The sequence below is a fragment of the Lampetra planeri genome, chromosome 4, assembly GCF_965212315.1.
Source record: "Lampetra planeri chromosome 4, kcLamPlan1.2.h2, whole genome shotgun sequence".
NCBI lineage: Eukaryota > Metazoa > Chordata > Hyperoartia > Petromyzontiformes > Petromyzontidae > Lampetra > Lampetra planeri.
The window spans coordinates 12,268,404-12,289,784 of NC_136110.1; the positions used below are offsets into that span (position 1 = coordinate 12,268,404).

At 46.6% G+C, this 21,381-nt stretch overlaps 1 protein-coding gene across 1 annotated transcript in view; it reads left to right on the forward strand.

Moving 5' to 3' along the window:
• Nucleotides 1-6,856: 6,856 nt before the first annotated feature.
• Nucleotides 6,857-21,381, forward strand: part of MCMBP (minichromosome maintenance complex binding protein) — a 33,300-nt gene continuing 18,775 nt past the window's right edge. Inside the window, exons 1-2 of the mRNA XM_078593270.1 lie at nucleotides 6,857-7,012; nucleotides 20,748-20,833. Coding sequence (XP_078449396.1) covers nucleotides 6,955-7,012; nucleotides 20,748-20,833 — 144 coding nt within the window. The 5' untranslated portion in view covers nucleotides 6,857-6,954. The remainder of the gene's footprint in view (nucleotides 7,013-20,747; nucleotides 20,834-21,381) is intronic.

Genomic DNA, 21,381 nt, shown 5'->3' on the forward strand with positions numbered 1-21,381 from the left:
GTGGTGGTGGGTCAGAGAAGAGACACTCTCCGACCGGCGGCTCCCACCCATTGTCAGCGAAGCCACTGAGCGGTGCCGCAACTTTCATCCGCCAAACGGAGTCGCCCTTTATTATCCACCAATGCCTCGGAACGGACTGAGATGCAGGCGAGGCGGCACGGGTCACCAGCGATAGAACCGCTCCTTCTGACCACGGAAATATTTAACTATTTTTAAAAAAGAAACATTTCTAACCAGGTAAGGCCCACTGAGCTGTATAGCTGTTTTATTTCAGAAGCGACCTGGCTATCACAAATGTTAGCTCAATGAAGCGTGTGGACATGTATAGCAGCCAAATACTCTGAACGCGTGGCTGTTGATTCTAAATGCGGAGGGAGAAACCGGAGGACCCGGAGAAAAACACACGCGAACACGGGGAGAGAGAGAACACGCAAACTCCAAATATACAGCAGGCGCCAGGGTCGGGATCTAAACCCACGACCTCCTGCATACCAGGCGAGGTAGTTAACATCTCACCAACGTGGCGCAAGACTGCGTCCGCTCGCCATCGAGTTCCAAATCCTGGTTTTGGAGGTGGGGGGGGGGATTGACTCGGCTCATCAACGCTCCTTTGTCGATCAAATTAGTACCACTTTGTGGTGGAAGTCAACAACGGTTGCCACATGCAAGAACCTACTGCACCGTCATAGGAGTGTAGAATGTTCCACATTGGCTCAGGGGGCTTTAATCAGGGGATGAGCACTGCCTCCATGCTTATTTGAACAAAAACTCTCTTTGACTATTTAACTTTTTGCTATCTTTTAGGTACAAAAATAACACCACGACATCTACGTTTGTACGTATGTATGTTGAACTATGTTCGCACCCTACGTAGCCAACCGTGCCAATCAGAGGTGCTGGGGGAAGAACAACAAACTAAAGACAAAAAGCTAAGACATAAATACAAAAAGGGAAAAGGAATATCACACAACACCAGAAGAGGGGAGATCTGCATGTCGGCGTATACTGTTGAGTGATGGATTTTTACACAACTGACAAAAATCTATACGGATTTTAAACATATTGATGATTTGCAGCTTTCGTGACTGTACGAATCCATACTCTTTGGTTCTTTCGGTAAAGTCACGTAGGTAGAAAAATAATTTTATAAAGGATTTTAACATCCCAGAAAGACTTACAGATTTCCCAGGACAATAACATCTGTAAATGGCCGTAAAAACCCATCATAACAGAATAGCAGCATACTCGGGGGGTGGGGGGGGGATAAAAGTATCAAACAACACCAAAAAACGTATTAAAATTTTTATTTAAAAAATGTGTTAACAAAATCACACAGCCTTTGTGCATAAATAATCAGCAATTCTTTCCTGACTCATCTAAGACGAGAGAACCACCGTGCAGGTGACGTAAGACAAGAATAGAATTCATACTCTTTTGGTCTTTTGGTAAAGCCACTTAGATGAAAAAAATAATAAAAAAATATCACGACGTTTCGATCGCAACACAAGCAATCGTCATCAGGTGAAAAATATATAGCAGGAGAGCTGCTGAGGTATGTAAATGTAAGATTCACAGAGAGAGAGACTTTTCCATTTACATGCAAATTCCATCTCTAACCCCACCCATTTACCCTTGGGCTAAACCCATCTCAAACCTATATAACATCCTTATTTTTAATCTTGATTTGAAGCTTTCGTGACTGCAGGGATCCATACTCTTTGGTTCTTTCGGTAAAGTCACGTAGGTATAAAATAAATCACGACGTTTTGGGCGCAACACAAGCGTCCATCATCAGGTGGGAAAGCGTGGCCTGCTGCTGAGACAGATTGTTTTAAAAGGTTTGAAATGGGTGTAGCCCAAGGGTGATAAAGAAGTGGCTGGGCTAGTGATGTTAATGTGAGAAATTAGCATGTTAATGTAAGCTAGGAGAGCGGCCTCCTCGACGAGGGCACGGAAGTGGCTATGTTAATGTGAGGGATGAGCATGATGTTAATCCTTATTATTTTTCTATCTACGTGGCTTTACCGAAAGACCAAAAGAATATGAATCCCTGCAGTCATGAAAGCTGTTACTCGAGAAGAGAATTGCTGCTAAAATCTCGACGAACGTGCAGGGCAGACCTGAAGACAAACCAGACAGCTAAGATATCACATCATCTATGCGCGATGATGAAGGGCCATTGACATGTTTCTACCTATTAGGGCAGTGTTATTCTCACGAATGCGTTGATTATGTTTGTTATTTGTTCTTATGCATAAATTCCAACACTGCATCACATTTTTTTTGTTTACTGCATGGTCAAACATCGTACGCGAATTGTAAATGTTGTGGGTTTTCTTTCCATCACACCGGTGTTGCCGAACTAGTAACTAATTGGCATCTTTTGTATCCGTGACAACCCTTACTCATTGGCTGTGTCGAGTGGTGGCGGGTTAAACGACACATTGATATTTACGCGATCTAACAACAACAAAACAACCTCTATTATGGATAAAATTGGTCGCGAAAGCCTCCAACTACGTGTTAAATTTCGCTGTTGTAAAAAAAAACACAAACACACATTCTTCACCAAACGTGACGTATTGGGAGCGAAGCTGGACATGGCATCGTGAGAGACATTCACTCGGCCTGGCTCCAGCCATTGAGTGCGCTGGCCGTGGCCCGGGGCCAGCGCTTTTGTTCATCTCCTTTTGACAGCGGTCGACATTTTAATGCTGCTAAGTAAAATAGACGACAACAAAAACAACATGATTTCAGCTCACGTGCCGTATGCGTCCGCGACAATGGATTCTCAACGTCTCCGGAGAGTGGATGCGTAGCCTCTCGGGCTTGCAGTATTTTGAAGAAAGCCGAGTCTTCGGGGGGCGTGTAAACGCAACATAAGCGAAAACCTAAATATAGCACGTGTCAGAACAATATAGCTGCAAGCACTGGCCTGCTTCGTGTCTACGGCTACTCTTCGCATTGGTAAAAAGGTGCATGCCCTGCAATTGCGCACTCAAACCACTGCTGGCAAAAGGGCCTCCACTAGTGAGAGAGGTTGAGAGAGAGCCCTCTGTAGAGGGCATTTTGGGCCTATTCCCTTAATTTGTATTATGATGTTGCTCTGTGTAATAAAAATTGAGTCATTCGCATGACATTTTTTCAGCGTTGGGATATTTGGCCAATACCAGTTACAGTTTTTATATATTTAGCAATCGGAGGAAGCCGGACAACCTGGAGGAAACCCATGCAGATCAGGAGTGAGAGAACGTACAACATTCACGAGAGAGAGAGGCACACGAGTCCAAAATCTAACCCACGTACCTTCTTACCATTACGCAAGTGTTGCTACCACGGTGCCACTGTGCCACCATGCCGCCCACGACGTATAATCGTGAACCTTTGTACCACGTTCTCAGCTCCACGGTGTGTGTGTGTAGGGCAGTGCTCACGACTGTAAGCCAACGAACACACGAGCATTTCTCAAGAGTAAAAATTCGGATGAATGCTCTTTCCCAACCACATAAGTTTGAACGCTGAACCCGAGCCCAAATCTGTTCTTGCGTTGCATGTCAACCTGACCTCTGCTCACACGCACACACATTATCCTGTTTTGCATTCAACACACGTGCTGATTGGAGGCCATGAGCACACTGGATTGGATTAGAGCCCACGGATGCCCAGAGATGTGTTGCCCCCAACGCTTGCCAGGGGAGAGGCAACGCTGGGGTGGGGCACCTCCACACAGGGCCTGTCACCGACAGTCGTGCGGAGAGAGAATTGTTTTTGTTTTACCAGGCAAGGCCCACCGAGCTACGTAGCTCTTTTTCAGAAGCGACCTGGCTATCAGAAACGATAGCTCCAGGAAGTGGCTCATCATCACGTGTGAATGTATAGCAGCCAAATACTCTAAACGCGTGTTTCTAAATGCGGAGGGGAAAACCGGAGGGCCCGGAGATAAATCCACGCGACCACGGGGAGAGAGACATGCAAACTCCACATATAGGCATGTCAGGGTTGGGATCGAACCCACATCCCACGACTTGCTGTATAACAGGCGAGGTAGTTAACATCTCACCAAAATAACCCTGGCAGCCGCTTCGTGCAGCGGTACTCAACTTCTGGCCGGGCACGGCCCCAAAATCCTTCGAAGAGAGAGGAGGGCACAGGCTGCGGCATGGATACTGTGCAGGAGTTAGTTATTTGTTTTCGAACGTGCGCGGTTCAACGCCAACGCCACGCACGCGGCGCGCACAAACACGGAACGAGCGACTTGTAAACAAACCGAAGCGCGCGTCTCGTGTTATCGTCGCGCGAACACCCAATAGGGGACACCCGTCGGGTAGACAGTCTCTTCATTCGTATGCTGAATTGGGCATCATCAGCGCGGCAGAGGGCTCTCTCTCTCTCGACGGATGTCTTCTGTCGGATGTTTGTGTAAGAGCAGGAGCCGTGCAGACCGTGTGCTCAAGAGCGTCCACGTGTTTGTATGATGACAATTAGCGCGGTTGGCTGCGTATGGTGCGAAAGAAGTTGAACATACACACGTGAAAGTTCCAAGGTAGTCACTCCCATACAAAGCTATACAAATTGACAATATGCATCGTTAAAGGCCCTATTAGATATTTTTCAGCAAAAGGCTAATAATGTGTTCGAGCGCCATATATTAAATGTCCATACATTACATACATTATATACATTCCATACATTACAACTTCCTGCATAACTGTGGTGGCAGCACCTTCCCCTGTAAAGGTGTCAACGTGGAGCCAACATTGCCATGTGGTTGGAACAATACAACCAACGTTTTGTCAATGTGGGACAAACACTCCATTTTTGCTGGGTCTCCCTTACAAATTACAAACTAATATTTAACGTCGTGGAGAATATACGGTTTAAAAACACACAGCAGATAATACACCTCCTTGGGATATCTGTTCCTCAACAATAACATGCAACTTTATTGTACTTTTTATTATCCGCACCGCCTCGTAAAATCACGCACTCCTAATAGATCATAATCAACGAGATCATTATGCTGCGTTGAACATCCTTGTCGGGTTATATGGCGATTCTGTCGGTATATCGTATCTATCCGTTTCGAAAATATGGTATATAAAAAAAGAGTCCTGGCAAAATATTTCTCGAGTTAAAGGAAAATAAACACTTAACAGTAATTACATCTAACGAATATGACGGACAGAACAATATTCCACTTTGTAAATATAGTAAAAATATATACATTTAAATTATCTCGTTGTGCGCGCGTCTGAAATTGCGAATGACCAATGTCGTTACATCTTTTAGCTGGAGGGGGCGGGCGGGAGAGGGGTTACGCAGCATTAAAGCTGCCAAACTGGTTGTGCGTGATTTGTAATTAAAGCGGCAGGTAGGAGGAGGATAAGGCACGGGTAGGTTCTGCATGTGCCGGGGCATGATCCTGTGGTTTCTGGCCCCGCTGTCCGCGAGATCGCGCATCACCCGGTGCTGGCGTGCGCGACACGCGGGCACAGGGCATCAAGCTCAGGATCAGAAGGTGTATTTATATACTGGAGGAAATCCGATGAGCTATGAAGCTCTTTTTCGCAGGCCTCTCTCCCGAATAAATCGCAAGGGATGGGGGAATTTCACGAGGAGTTTTCCATTTTTTTCTCTCTCGAAAATTATGGGGGTTTTTTAATAAAAAAAATCCTCAAAAGCGATTCCGTATGATTCACGAAATTAACCAAATTGTTATTTGATGATGCCGCTGCTGCCGTCGCTGCTGCTGCTGCGTTGGCACAATTTACCAAAAAAAATCAGAAAGCACTCAACGTCAAGAACACTGCGTGGCCTTAAAATGAATAGAAAATCAATAGTATGCGACGTTTCGCGCAATTGCCCTTTTTCATAGCACGTGAAGGGCCATTTCCATTAAAAGTTTGCCGATTAATTATATTCAAGGGCGGCCCTAGACGAGCTGCCAGCAACTGCCGCCCGAGCTGAATCATACGATGGGTGCCCCTACCCCCAAACCTCAAGGGCAGATCAAGGCTGTTTTTTCAAGCGTATTATTTTTTTAAACAGAGGTGTAATTATTCGGTTTGTCCGTCCGTCTGTCCAACCCATCAATTCTCAGAAATGTTGCGAAATTAATTATAATTCAGCGTACGCACGGGAATTGAAATCATGACATCTTCGTTCTTTTGTTGTATTTTTTGTATTTGTATTCCTTTCCTAGAATTTGGCGCCCCACTTAACTTGGCGTCCAAGATGACCGCCCGAGTTCGCCTTCATGGACGGGCCACCCCTGATTACATACTTCCTCCTTCAAGGCCAACAGCAGTGCCGTCGACGAATGTGTTGAGAAAAGTTCAGGGTTGAGTCACGAGAGTCTGTCTGTCTCGTCACAAATGTCTAACCCCCACCCCCAGGTGCGTGACGTCATTTGTGGACGGCCCTTTAAGCGTTTTAATCGAGTTGGTGTAAATAACAAGCAATGCGGTTATTCTGCACGTGTATATTATTTATTCTAAGTTCTAAATGTGTACGGTACAAGACTAAACGCAGGCTTTATGTTGACGTAACTTTTAGGTTGCCGAGCTCAAATGATCGATGTGAAATACAATTGCAACGTTATGGGAGTGTGAATATCATTATCCCCACAATTGCAACATCACGATAATCGTCATATCGCGATAATCGCCGTATCGCAAAAATCGCAATATCGCGATAACAATATTGCGATACTCGTCATAACGTGATAATCGTCATTCTATGATACTAGCAATATCGTGATACTCGCTATATCGCGATAATTGTCATATCGCGATATCGATATTCCGTGGCGGGAAAACGGCCACGTGACGCGCCCCGGGACGTGACGTAATTTTCCCGCCATTTGGATCTCGCGCCCCCCCCGCCGGGTGTTTGTGTCGCCCAGCGTCGCCGCCGCATTCAACCAGAAACTCCCTCGCCACCACCACCACCACCATGCCCACCGCGGACGACTGGCTTCTCAACCCCCTGGGTCTCGTCGAAGGCTTGTTTGGTGAGTTCGCGCGCTCGCGGCGCCCGCCACGGGGAAGCGAGCGCTGCTTCCAATGCGCTTGCGGTGTGTGGGGCAAGCTGGCCGATAATTAAAATCTCACCCGCCACGCGTGGCCGACATGGTACGGTCCACCCCGGTGCCGAAGCGCGCCGGGCGGGGGGGCCTACCGGACTCTACCAAGTGCTTACGGGGTGTGGGGGGGGGGTAGCGAACGGCACCGTGGCGGGAAGTGTTGTGAGCCGAGAAAAGTGACCAAGACTTGTACAGGTAGAGCGATGTTTGCAGAGTTGGTGTAACGAAGTGTGTTTGTGTTAGTCCAGACTGATTTCAAGCATCGTCCAGGCGTGTTAACGAGTCGCGAAGCTTTGCACGGGACGATTCGATTAAATGAGAATAGGTTTCCCCCCTTTTTTGGCAACAAACAGCTGTGTTGAGATGTTAAAACACCAAAACTGAAACCTTTTGCAAGCAATCATGTCTGCGTTAACCACGATACTTGTGGTCAGAATGCAAACAAGAATCATACTCTGATTGGTCCACACCAGAGGCAGCTGAGGCACGCGATATAACCCGACCCTAATAGTTTACAACTTGACCCCAATTATGTATGAATGTTGGATTTCTTTCGCACCGTACATAGCCCACCGTGCTCATCAGAGGTGCGGGGGAAAGGACAACAAACTGAACACCAGAAGCGGGTCTCAAGAAGTGAGTTTTCAATCTAGATTATTTAAAACTTCACAGCTCCGGTGGCTTCCTAATATCGGAAGGAAAGAGCGTTCCAGACGGCCACAGAAGCACATCTGCCAGCCAAACGCCGCTGTTGCGAGGATGTTCACGCTTGACCATTAAATATTGTCACTCAACTTAAAGCATTCGGCACATTACCATTCATTGATTAAAGCACATTGATAAATACAATTATTTTAATCCTTGTGATTTGTTTTAAGATTAGAACGAGAGAAATATAAACTGAAACATCAAGAAGTTAAATCATCATTAACATGCCTGCTAAATAATTATTCGTGTGCCCGAGTCTGGGTGACAGAGTCTGGGTGACAGATCATGAACCCAATAGAAGTGTGAGATTGGTTCTCTTACCCATTAGACGTACGAGTCGGTGTTAGATGGGCCAAAGTTATGCAGTGATATTCCTGTGAAACTGCACCTTGAAATCAGCACAACTTTGATATTGTTACGTGTGATATTGACAAGGTCTGCGATATCCCCAACCTGACTACGGCTTGGGAGACTTTCAGGTACACGTTTCTCCAAATTATTGACAAACATGCTCCGTTGGTTAGATTTAAAATTAAAGGCAACCGCCCACCATGGCTTGATCCTTTGATTTTCTAAGCTCATGAAAACTAGGGACAAGGCTTGGGCATGTGCTCAGAAAGGTAATTTGGTCAATGACTGGCTAGAGTACAGGATTTTAAGGAATAGATGTGTCAAAAAAATACGGCATGCAAAAAATTTTACTTTTCCTCCACTTTCCTGGAATCACATGGCAACGCCAGGCTCTTCTGGAAAACAGTAAAATGTATCGAAAAGGCATCTAACACAGATAATCTTCCCGCTGCGCTTAACCGAAATGGGAACTTTTTCAGAGCCCCAAAAAATAGTTGACCATTTTTACCTTCATTTTTCTGAAGCTGGTGACCTTTTTGATAATGTATGGGGAGTCACCCCTGCTCATGCAATTTCCTACACCCCTGTCCAAACATTAAACGAATTTAGTTTCCAGCCTATCCACAAAAGTAATGTTCTGAAAACAGGACCCTGCGGGGTGGGCTGGTAGGAATAATACTAATACCAGTACAGGGATATCGACCGAGTATAGAGGAGTTAAAAAGGAAATGATTTGTGCATGGGGGGTGAGCGATGACGTCCACACCCCCCTCCCCACTGACCCGCGCGCCCACAGAGCAATGACGTCAACACCCCCCTCCCCACTGACCCGCGAGCCCACAGAGCAATGACGTCAACACCCCCCTCCCCACTGACTCGCGCGCCCACAGAGCAATGACGTCCACACCCCCCTCCCCACTGACCCGCGCGCCCACAGAGCAATGACGTCAACACCCCCCTCCCCACTGAACCGCGAGCCCACAGAGCAATGACGTCCACACCCCCCTCCCCACTGACCCGCGCGCCCACAGAGCGATGACGTCCACACCCCCCTCCCCACTGACTCGCGCGCCCACAGAGCAAGGATTGCAACAGGCGATATCATTGGCTGCGCCGGATGCGACGGCCATCTTGTTTAGTTCATTTAGTTAACGGATCGCAGGGGGAGCGGGCGGCCATCTTGTCGGACAGACGGACGGCCTCGCAAAGCCTGTCGCAGTAGGCCTCGCGAAGCCTCCTGCACTAGGCCTCGCGAAGCCTCCTGCAGTAGGCCTCACGAAGCCTTCTGCACTAGGCCTCGCGAAGCCTTCTCTGCAGTAGGCCTCGCGAAGCCTCTGCAGTAAGCCTCGCGATGCCTTCTCTGCAGTAGGCCTCGCGAAGCCTGCCGCAATAGGCCTCGCGAAGCCTGCTGCACCAGGCCTCGTGAAGCCTTCTCTGCAGTAGACCTAGCGAAGCCTTCTGCACTAGGCCTCGCGAAGCCTTCCCTGCAGTAGGCCTCGCGAAGCCTTCTCTGCAGTAGGCCTCGCGAAGCCTTCTCTGCAGTAGGCCTCGCGATGCCTTTTCTGCAGTAGGCCTCGCAAAGCCTGCCGCACTAAGCCTCGCGAAGCCTGCCGCACTAGGCCTCGCGCCGTGCTTTTCGTGCACAAATAAGGTGATTAAATGTATCTCGTCTCTGTGTTAATAAATGTATCTTGTCTCTGTGTTAAAAAAACGTGCTGCGTTTCAGTAAAGTAAATTTGAAGCGAAGTTTAAAGTTTCGCCGTGAGGTGCCGGAAGGGACGGCCATCTTGTTTAGTTCACAGATCGCAGGGGGAGCGGGCGGCCATCTTGTCGGACAGACGGACGGACGGACGGACACATTAATCTATTGGTGGTCTGGTCCACTTCGTTCCTACCAGTATAACTGTCCTACTTCAAAGGGTCCTCGACCAGAGTGGATCGTATTCCCATCTTTGCTCTGCTAACTGTTGGTCACCTAATATACAAACCTATAGCCCATATTTTCAACCTGTCCATCAAAGAAGCATCGGTACCTCGAGAATGGAAACATTCCTATGTTCGTCTACTTCACAAAGGGGGCTCTAAAGATGATCTCAATTTTGTCCCCGTTGATGAAAATTTTTTGAAAAATTATTGAACTACCAAATTAGTAGTTTCCTGTCCGACAACAATCTCTTACATCGAAACCAATAGGGGTTCTGAAAAAAATACAGCACCGCATTTGTTGCATTAGACTCTCTAAATCACATTTACAGTATCATTGATAATAAGCAGTACTGCACCAGTCTTTTTCATTACTTGTCCAAAGCCTTTGATACAGTCGACCACAACACCCTGCTTAGTAAACTAAGTTGCCTCCAGTTTCTCCAAACACGGAGTGGAATGATTAAAAAACTACCTCTCTTCTTGCACCCAAACTGTATTCATAGGTGGTTGGAGGTCAAACAGTGTTAAAATAACAAAAGGGGTTCCACAGGGTTCCATCCTCGGGCCCCCTCTTGCTCTCTCTTTATGTCAATGACTTGGACACTGACCTGGATCATTCCAGGGTAAATCTGTTGGCAGATGACACATTACTGATTACTGCTGGCCGCTCTCCGGTTCTTGATTGCTAAGCTCCAGGGTGATTTCAACAAACTACAACATCATTAAACTAGTCCTGAACACCTCCAAAACCAAGGTACTATGCTTCTCACCAGGACTAAAGCAGGAAGTAATTTTTCCCCAATTACATTCATTAAATAATTATCAAATAGAGCAAGTCAAGATCTAAAAGTATATTGGGGTCATCTTTGATTCAAAACTGAATTTTCAAGATCACATTGATTATATTGGTAAAAAGACAAAATAAAAAAATGGTTTTCTGTATCGACACAAGCACTGCTTACCCCCTATGTGTCCGTTTGGAATCTATACTGCCTCTACTTGATTACTGTGACATCGTATATAAATCAGCCCCCAGTACTGTAATGAAGAAGCTTAATCCAATTTATCACTAGGCCTTAAGATTTGCATTGAACTGCCCATATAGGGCCCACCACTGCGATCTCTACATTAGGTCAAACTTAACATCTCTTAATGATCGACGGCTTGTGCACCAGATCTTATTTATTCACGATGTACTTACAAAAAAATCAGCAGACTACCTGCTGGATCTCCTCACTTTTTCGAAGAACAAATGTGACCTAAGGTCCTCCCTCATTTACCAGCTTCACATTACTTATTGCCATACAAATACTCGAGGAAGGGCCTTTGCTGTTGATGCCCCCAGGGTCTGGAATGATATCGCCAATAAACTGCAACTTGGATCACTACCTTGTGAGATCGGCACTCAAAACTGCTCTTGAGGAGCTGTACACCCCTAGTTGCCTCTGCTATGCAGAGTGGAACGAAATCAAATGCATCGCTCCGGATGTCCGCTGCAAAGTATGATCTTGAGTTTTGATTATAGTGTGCTGATCTTGAAAGGTGCATTGAAAAAAATGTATACTCCTGCTGATACTCCTGCTGTTATGGAGTGACTCATGCTGCCAGCTATGGCTGCAACGTTTGGTCGTACACGTTACATATATCGTTTATTGTTAAATTTGAATCACAGTTCCTATGATCACTGTTACATTGTTTTTATAGATTTATTTAGGTGTTTTCGAAAACTTATGGTTAAGCCATGTTTGTTTGTTGAAGTACAGAGTTAGCCTGATAACTTTAATCTAAATTGTCTTATAGTTATTGTTTGACTTTCATCCCACTGGGATTTTTGCACACAGCGTTGATATACGGTGTTTTTTTCTGGAAGATTTTGCTGGTTTTTCCTGGATGTTTCTGTTGCACGTCGTCACTTTAAGATGTTCTTTGTTCATGTTTTTGTTTGTTGTGGTTGCACCCGAGTCAAGAGCCGCATGGCTCACAGGGCTATACCTAATAAATGAAACTGAAATGGGAAAAAAACTCCACAATTTGAACACGAGTGAAAGTCAAAACCAGCTATCATTTAGAAAACTATACAATTAGAAAATGTACGTGTTCGGATAAATTTATACTTTTGGAATGAATCGCATTTTTTTAAGAAAACTGCTTTCAGAATCAATCGTGCTAGTTTAATCACGAAATTGCACTGAACATGATGACTCTGTGTGGGGTAATATATGGTTAACCTTTAATTATGATTTGCTTCCCACACTGTTGATCACATCTGAACGCTGTGTGAGTTGGTCAAAAAAGCGTCTTTCGTGTCAATAATCCTGTGGCCCTAAAAGGATAAATATATAATAGATGATGTTTTTGGAAATTGATTTTCTTCAAAGCACATAAATAGCGAGGCTAGAGAGATAGTCGATACGAGTAGGAAGACTGCATTTTACACATCCATTGTGCAGTTGAGTGTAGTCTCCAACTCTATACCCTATGCCAGTGTGATATTTATTGCAAGGCCCGCGGGCCACTGGCGTCCCCTGGTGGCCTTTTCTGCGGCCCCCGACGTGCGGCCCCCGACAATACACGAATGTTAAAACACCGCCCCCCCCCCATCATTGTGTTGCTTTCAAACCCCCAATGGTTTATAATGTGTGGCAGCCCTCACACTGATGATGTCTTATCGCCTCCCTCTGGAAATTAGTATAGAACATTACAGTATTTCACACACATATACATGCCAGTATTTATTTTAACCACTAGATGGTGGTGATTCCACAGTTGAATGGCAACCAAAATGCTTGACGGCAGAGGAGTCCAAAGTTTGTATTGAAGGCCGGATTAGCTAACATGCTGAGCGGCAAGAGCCACGGTCATATACTATTGTGGAGAGATTAAATATTGACCTAAAGCTTTCGTGACTGCAGGAATTCATACTCTTTCGGTAAAGTCACGTAGATCGAAAAATAATTTTAAAAAAACATGATGTTTCGATCGCAACACAAGCAATCGTCTTCAGGTGAAAAAATACAGCAGGCGAACTGCTGAGGCAGGATAAATATAGCGGGTTTTTTTCATCTGAAGACGACTGCTTGTGTTGCGATCGAAACGTCGTGATTTTTTATTATTTTTCTATCTACGTGACTTTACCGAAAGACCCAAAGAGTGTGGAGAGATTGTTTAGAGAAGCTGAAACGAAGATATTAAGATAGGATATGTTTTCGAAAGAGAACACAAGAAAATAAATGTGTTTGTGGAATCGACCCCAATGTTCTAACCTCTGGGTCACCTCTTGACTTGATTTACTGTTGAAGTCTTCCACAGTGCACTCCATCTCTTGGCTACCACTCCATTAGTATTCTCGACCATTATTCTCGAGCTTGTATTTGCCTTAGAAATCACTATGTGGTATAGCAATCTGCACCAACATGTCCGTGTTTTTCCAGTATTCCCTCATTATTCACGAACTTGCTATCCACGATTTTGGCTCTCTGCGAATCGCATCCGGAACTCTACACAACTGCATCGAGAGAGAAAGTGATGAGAGATAAAGTGATCGGAGAGAATGTGATGAGATTTATTACTTACGTATTTATTTAAGGTAATTCCTGAAAAATAAGAGGTTTCCGTAGGCCAATATCATTATCCGTGAATTTGCTATTCGAGCATTTCCGGAACGTATCGCTCGCGAATAACGAGGGAATCTAACCTATATAATTATTTTTTTGTCTGTCCGTCCGTCCGTCCATCTGCGTACGCTCCCTTGCGGGGGATGTAACTCTCGGACCGTGGGGTTCGGCGAGATTAAATTTTGCAGGTGGGCACGCCCCCGGCCCCGCGGTAAACTTAGGCATTTCCGATTTTTCGTCTCTAAACTTTAAATCGGACCGATTATCGATTTAGTGCGATTTCTATTTATTTATATATTTAACGCTTTATTTATTTATTTACTCTTGCCGGCCGGCGCGGACCACGGCGGTTGCCCCTGGCAACGGATAGCAACGCGTTCGCTGCGGGGTGGACGCCATTTTGAATTAACATTAAAAATATGCGCACGCATTAACACGCGATTCTGAGGTAAATTCATCAAAGTTTCACGTCCTCTTCACTCCCCCCCCCACCCCAATGTGTGCAATTACTATTATAGGGTCAGTAGATAATAAAATTATAGCGATTAGACAGTATTATTGTAGCGCGGGGGGGGGGTTAACGGCCCCAGCACCCAGCCTCAGCCGGATGGGCAATCTAGGCGAGGCCGGAGGCTCTGCACGGTACTAGGCCTCGACACGCAACTCTGTAAGGCGTCGACTTTGTGGTATAAACTCGATATACCCAGCGTTGCCCGGGGGAAAAATACATTTAAAATCTTCTGAAAACTTTAAAACATAACATCCCAATGAAAATACAACTGTGTAATTAAAACTCTAAACCCGACCGCGCCAAGAATCGATTCTCTGAATCGCGAAAAGGAATCGAAGGTTGTAGATTCATTTAGAATCGCCTTATTTCCGTTTAATATTAGTTGGTTATAGAGTTGATATAAACTGCTACGAATGGGAAATATCCGGCGTTGACCGGGACTAAAATATAATTAAAAACTCCTGTAAACTTTAAAACATAACATAAGAATGAAAATAAAACTCTGTAATTAAAAATGGAAACCTCCTATGCGCCAGGAATCGATTCTTTGAATCGCGCAAAGGAATCATCGAAGGTTGTAGATTCCTTTAGGATCGCCCTTAACATGTGGTGAGGGGGAGAGTGGTGAGGGGGAGAGTGGTGAGGGGGAGAGTGGTGGTGGTGTGGGAGAGTGGTGGTGGTGTGGGAGAGTGGTGGTGGTGTGGGAGAGTGGTGGTGGTGTGGGAGAGTGGTGGTGGTGTGGGAGAGTGGTGGTGGTGTGGGTGAGTGGTGAGGGTGAGGTTGAGTGGTGAGGGTGAGGGTGAGTGGGGAGGGTGAGTGGCGGTTGTTAGTGGTGATTAGTGAGGGGTGAGTGGTGAGGGTTAGTGGGGAGCATGAGTGGTGAGGGTGGGTGTTGAGCGTGAGTGGTGAGGGTGAGTGGTGATTGTTGAGGGTGTGATTGGTGAGGATGAGTGGTGAGTAGTGAGGGTGAGTGGTGAGGGTGAGTGGTGAGTGGTGAGGGTGAGTGGCGGTTGTGAGTGGTGATTAGTGAGGGGTGAGTGGTGAGGGTGAGCGTGAGTGGTTAGGGTGAGTGGTGAGGGTGAGCAGTGAGGGTGAGTGGTGATTGGTGAGGGTGTGATTGGTGAGGGTGAGTGGTCAGGGTGAGTGGTGAGGGTGAGTGGTGAGCGGTGAGGGTGAGTGTTGAGGGTGAGTGGTGAGTGGTTAGGGTGAGTAGTGAGGGTGAGTGGTGAGCGTGAGTGGTGAGTGGTGAGCGTGACTGGTGAGGGAGAGTGGTGAGGGAGAGTGGTGAGGGAGAGTGGTGAGGGAGAGTGGTGAGGGAGAGTGGTGAGGGAGAGTGGTGAGGGAGAGTGGTGAGGGAGAGTGGTGAGGGAGAGTGGTGGTGAGGGTGAGTGGGGAGGGTGAGTGGTGGTTGTTAGTGGTGATTAGTGAGGGGTGAGTGGTGAGGGTGAGCGTGAGTGGTGAGGTTGAGTGGTGAGCAGTGAGGGTGAGTGGTGATTGGTGAGGGTGTGATTGGTGAGGATGAGTGGTGAGTGGTCAGGGTGAGTGGTGAGCGGTGAGGGTGAGTGTTGAGGGTGAGCGGTGAGGGTGAGTGGTGAGTAGTGAGGGTGAGTGGTGAGCGTGACTGGTGAGTGGTGAGGGTGAGTGGTGAGGGAGAGTGGTGAGGGAGAGTGGTGAGGGTGAATGGTGAGGGTGAGTGGTGAGGGTGAATGGTGAGGGTGAGTGGTGATTGGTGAGGGTGAGTGGTGAGGGTGAGTGGTGAGGGTGAGTGGTGAGGGTGAGTGGGGAGGGTGAGTGGGGAGGGTGAGTGGCAGTTGTGAGTGGTGATTAGTGAGAGGTGAGTGGTGAGGGTGAGCGTGAGTGGTGAGGTTGAGTGGTGAGCGGTGAGGGTGAGCAGTGAGGGTGAGTGGTGATTGGTGAGGGTGCGATTGGTGAGGATGAGTAGTGAGGGTGAGTGGTTGTTGTGAGGGTGAGTGGTGAGGGTGAGTGATGAGGGTGAGTGGTAAGAGTGAGTGGTGAGGGTGAGTGACGGTTGTGAGAGGTGATTAGTGAGTGGTGAGGGTTAGTGGTGAGGGTGAGTGTTGAGCGTGAGTGGTGAGGGTGAGTGGTGATTGTTGAGGGTGTGATTGGTGAGGATGAGTGGTGAGTGGTCAGGGTGAGTGGTGAGGGTGAGTGGTGAGGGTGAGTGGTGAGGGTGAGTGGTGAGAGGTGAGGGTGAGTGAGGGTGAGTGGTGAGTAGTGAGGGTGAGTGGTGAGGGTGAGTGGCAAGTGGTGAGGGTAAGTGGTGATTGGTGAGGGTGTGATTGGTGAGGATTAGTGGTGAGTGGTGAGGGTGAGTAGTGAGGGTGAGTGCTGAGCGGTGAGGGTGAGTGGTTGTTGTGAGGGTGAGTGGTGAGAGTGAGTGGTGAGGGTGAGTTGTGAGGGTGAGTGGTGATTGTTGAGGGTGTGATTGGTGAGGATGAGTGGTGAGTAGTGAGGGTGAGTGGTGAGGGTGAGTGTTGAGGGTGAGTGGTGAGGGTGAGTGGCGGTTATGAGTGGTGATTAGTGAGGGGTGAGGGTGAGCGTGAGTGGTGAGGGTGAGCAGTGCGGGTGAGTGGTGATTGGTGAGGGTGTGATTGGTGAGGATGAGTGGTGAGTGGTCAGGGTGAGTGGTGAGGGTGAGTGGTTGTTGTGAGGGTGAGTGGTGAGGATGAGTGGTGAGGGTGAGTGGCGGTTGTGAGCGGTGAGGGGTGAGTGGTGAGGGTGAGTGGTGAGGGTGAGTGGTGAGGGTGAGTGGTGAGGGTGAGTGGTGAGGGTGAGTGGTGAGGGTGAGTGCTGAGTGGTGAGGGTGAGTGGTGAGAGAGTGGTTAGTTTTGAGGGTGAGTGGTGAGGTTGAGTGGTGAGGGTTAGTGGAGAGTGGTGAGTGGTGATTGGTCAGTGGTGATTGGTGAGGATGAATGGTGAGTAGTGAGGGTGAAGTTGAGTGGTGAGGGTGAGTGGTGGTTGTGACGGTGAGTGGTGAGGGTGAGTGGTGAGGGTGAGTGGTGAGGCTGAATGGTGAGGGTGAATGGTGAGAGTGAGTGGTGAGGGAGAGTGGTGAGTGAGAGTGGTGAGGGTTAGTGGTGAGGGTTAGTGGTGAGAGTGAGTGGTGAGGGTGAGTGGTGAGTGGTGAGGGTGAGTGGTGAGGGTGAGTGGTGAGGGTGAGGGTGAGTGGTGAGGGTGAGTGGTGAGGGAGGTTGGTGAGTGGTGAGTTGTGAGGGTGAATGGTGAATAGTGAGTGGGAGTGGTGAGGATGAGTGGTAAGGGTGAGTTGTGAGTGGTGAATGGTGAGGGTGAATGATGAGTACAGTCAATATGCACTGCTGTTATCATACCAGGTACCACCACCACAATATGTACTCCTCTCATCATAGCAGATACCACCACAGCAGTATGCACTGCTGTAATCATAGCAGGTTCCACCACAATATGCACTGCTGTCATCATAACAGGTACCAACACAGCAGTATGCACTGCTGTAGTGATAGCAGGTACGACCTCAGTCGGTATACACTGCTGTAGCGATAGTAGATACTGCTATCGAGTTGGTAGATACCGCTATAGTAAATACTAAAACAGTCAGTATATACCGCTACAGTCAGTCAATACTGCTACAGTCAGTATATACTATTATACAGTCAGTACATACTACCACGGTGAGTAGCTACTAGAGTCAGTAGATACTATTATAGAGTGAGTAGATACTGCTATAGATTTTGTAGTTACTACTATAGTCAGTGGATACAACTTTAGAGTCAGCAGATACTATACAGTTAGTCGTTACGAGTATATAGTCGGTAGATACTACTGTAGGCCCAGTAAATACTACTATGGTCAGTAGTTATTACAGTCACTAAATACTACTACACAGTCAGTAGCTACTACTGGCTCAGTTGATACTACTGTACAGTCAGTAGATATTACTACAGAGTCAATAGATACCACTTCCTCTGTTGTATGTAAGGTGTTGTTAGTATATATACCTACGAGGGGTAAAGATATTTTTTGAGGGGGGGGGGAGACCGCAATTTTCGGAAACCTTTTGACATCAACTATTTACCCCACACTTTCTACAACTTTTTGGACTTGTGAAAGCCTCTTATATATTTGTTGGTGGAGAAATGTACAAACAGCCCACCGGGCTTTGACAATACCTTAGTATCTGTGTATATATATGTAAGGTTTTTAAGAAATATATTTTTCACCCGGGCAAAGCCGGGTACTTCCGCTAGTACTTTATAAACATGTACACCATCAACCACTGGAAGTCATTGCCCATTGGAGACGGAGTCTTCACGAGCGCTCTTAAAGCTAGACATCTCATTTATTTGTGTTGTTTTTCCCTCTCTTTCTCTGAGGGCTTTCTGACGCAAAATGAAGATGCCCTTAATATGTCTGGGAACAACATTTTTTTGCTCTAAACATCAGAGGTGGGACAAAGTCATTGTTATGCAAGTCCAAGTCGAGTCGCAAGTCATCAAATTCATGACTCGAGTCTGACTCGAGTCCAAGTCACATGACTCGAGTCCACATCTCATAGGTGGGACAAAGTCATTGTTATGCAAGTCCAAGTCGAGTCGCAAGTCATCAAATTCATGACTCGAGTCTGACTCGAGTCCAAGTCACATGACTCGAGTCCACACCTCTGCTAAACATGCACATTATGTCATTATCAGAGCCAACTGTATTGCGGGAGCCGGAGTATTAGTTAATAATTTTGTTGCTAGAATTGCAGGGTTTGTTTTTAGTTGCATGTATCAAGACTTTAGTGCCACAATGCGTGGTTTAGTGCCTTGTTCTTTCGCACCATCACTGTGTATCTCCCATTCTGATGATATTCCCATTTCTATGTAAGTTGAGGTATAGTATACATTCTGATATTGCACCAATTTTGTCTGAAGAGTGATTTTCATTTCATAATGGAGCACATGGCCCTTGGATGTGTCGGCCACAGTGAATTTTGCTCAAGTTAGTGGGGGGAAATACCGTATACCAGTATTTATTTATACTGGAGCAATCCAATGAGCTATAAAGCTCTTTTGCACAGATGTCCGGTAGGGGCAGGTCAGAACGTTACAACAACAAACAACACAAACGCACAACAGGAGTTTGAAATATAGGAAAGGTGAACAAATAAAACTAAACTTTGAATCTTGCCAGGGAAAGCCCACTGAGCTATTAGCTTCTTTTTCAGAAGTGGCCTCACCACAAATGATAGCTGAACAAAGTGGCTTATCATGTGGAAATGTGTAGCAGCAAAATAATCTAAATAATATAGACACAATACACACCCGACTATCCATATTGAACAATGGTGCAATACCTTTGTATTCTGTGAAGTGTAAATGGAGACACAGTTTATGCAACTTAGTCTTTTAAACGTGTAGGAGTGTGTGGCTGATAAGAGGATAGCATGAGGTGATTTTGAGCTAGGAACCTTGGTGGACAAGTTGATTTGGGGGCACGTGAGGTGTCCGTCCGTGAGTTACGGCCATCACGGGAGGAGATGACCCACTGTGACTTCGTCCTGTCATGTTTGCAGGTTTCCTGCTCGTATTCATTCTGTGCTTGAGGTTGACCTACTGTTAGTTTAACACGTAGGCTTTCGCGACCAATATCATCCATAAGAGGTTTTTTGGGTTAGAGCGCATAAATATCAATGTGTCGTGAAACCCACCACCACCCGACACAGCCAATTAGTAAGGTTTGTCACGTAAACAGAAAATGCCAATTCGTTACTAGTACAGCACACCGGTGTGTTGGAGAGCAAATCAGATTGTAAATGGATGACTTACTGTTGTTTTTATATGTGCCCCTATAGTAGGTACCATATAACTTCGTTACAGTAATTACCATTTAACTCGGGGCCTCTTGAATTGCGTAAAAAAACACTTAATCTAAGAGCTATTAAATCTTTGCTTTAGCCTTTTGTTGAAAAATACATTACCCTTGTGGTAATTTGGTCAATCAGTAATGGACTCGATCGGAGCAAACAGCTGCTCATGCCGAACGCGTGTATCTGTGCCAGCTGGATCACCCTGTTAAGATTGACTCTGCACGTGGATGAGAAATCCCGTTGTCAGCGTGCGCTGTCACAAATGCGTGCTGTCACATTGTGGCAAGTTAACTCTTTCCCGTTCCTAGACATTTGCAAGTCGCAGGGTGGGTCTCTTTTTCACCTCTGAATCTTTTCTTTTGAGAGGCATAGTGCCATTGTTTTTAAAGACATTGTACTCACCGCAGAGAACCGTAGCGACGCGACTGCACTGCACGATAGCTGGCGCCAAACTGTGCCACACGCCCTGCCACATGGCCTCATGGGAGCCTCGGTACCGATAAAGTTATTTTGTTCTAGATTTTCTCCCGGTTTCGTTTTGACAATTTACACGTATGTCATCGGAACGGAATCGGGGAAAAAAAATTGATGACGTACACCTACGTGCACGTTCGTCATAGGAAAGGGTTAGGGTTGAGGGATAGCTCCTTGTTCACTGTGTTGGGGGCTGATGATAGTGGCGCGTTGTGCATGTTGTTGCAGCCCAGCATGGCCCCACCGCGGACTGGGAGAAGATGGCCGTGAGCTACTTCGCCAACAAGCTGCAGGACGGCAGCGTGGCTGAGATGGTGATTGCTCCCCCCGCTATCCCAGCGGTTGTCACTCCATCCGCAGTGTCATCTTCATTATCAGTTATGTATGTACAGTCTGTAGTTGCTTTTCTGAAGAGCACCGTGTTCCGGAAAAATCGCATTATAATAGAGGGTAAAGCACAGTTCGCGATAACACATGGGATGCGTACGCAGGCCGAACAAAAATTGAGGCGCGTGGGTAGCATCTCGAAGAATCCAGCAGCACCCCGCCTTGTGTGATGCTACACCGAGGCAGCCGTAAAACCGTGTATTTCTATTCGCGCGATGTATTTCTGTTTGCTCAATCGTGTTGTATCCCAATACGTTCATCGCATTATATTAAATTCGCATTATAGGAGATCAGACTGTATGTATGTTGAACTTCTTTCGCACCTCACATAACCAACCATGCTAATCGGAGGTGCGGGGAAGGATAAATATATTGGGAGATAAAGACCTCGCCAAATCGTTGCCACATCTCACAATACGGTGTTGGTAGTAATCCACCGAGCACCTGCACGTAAGCAGATTTCATCGTGATATCT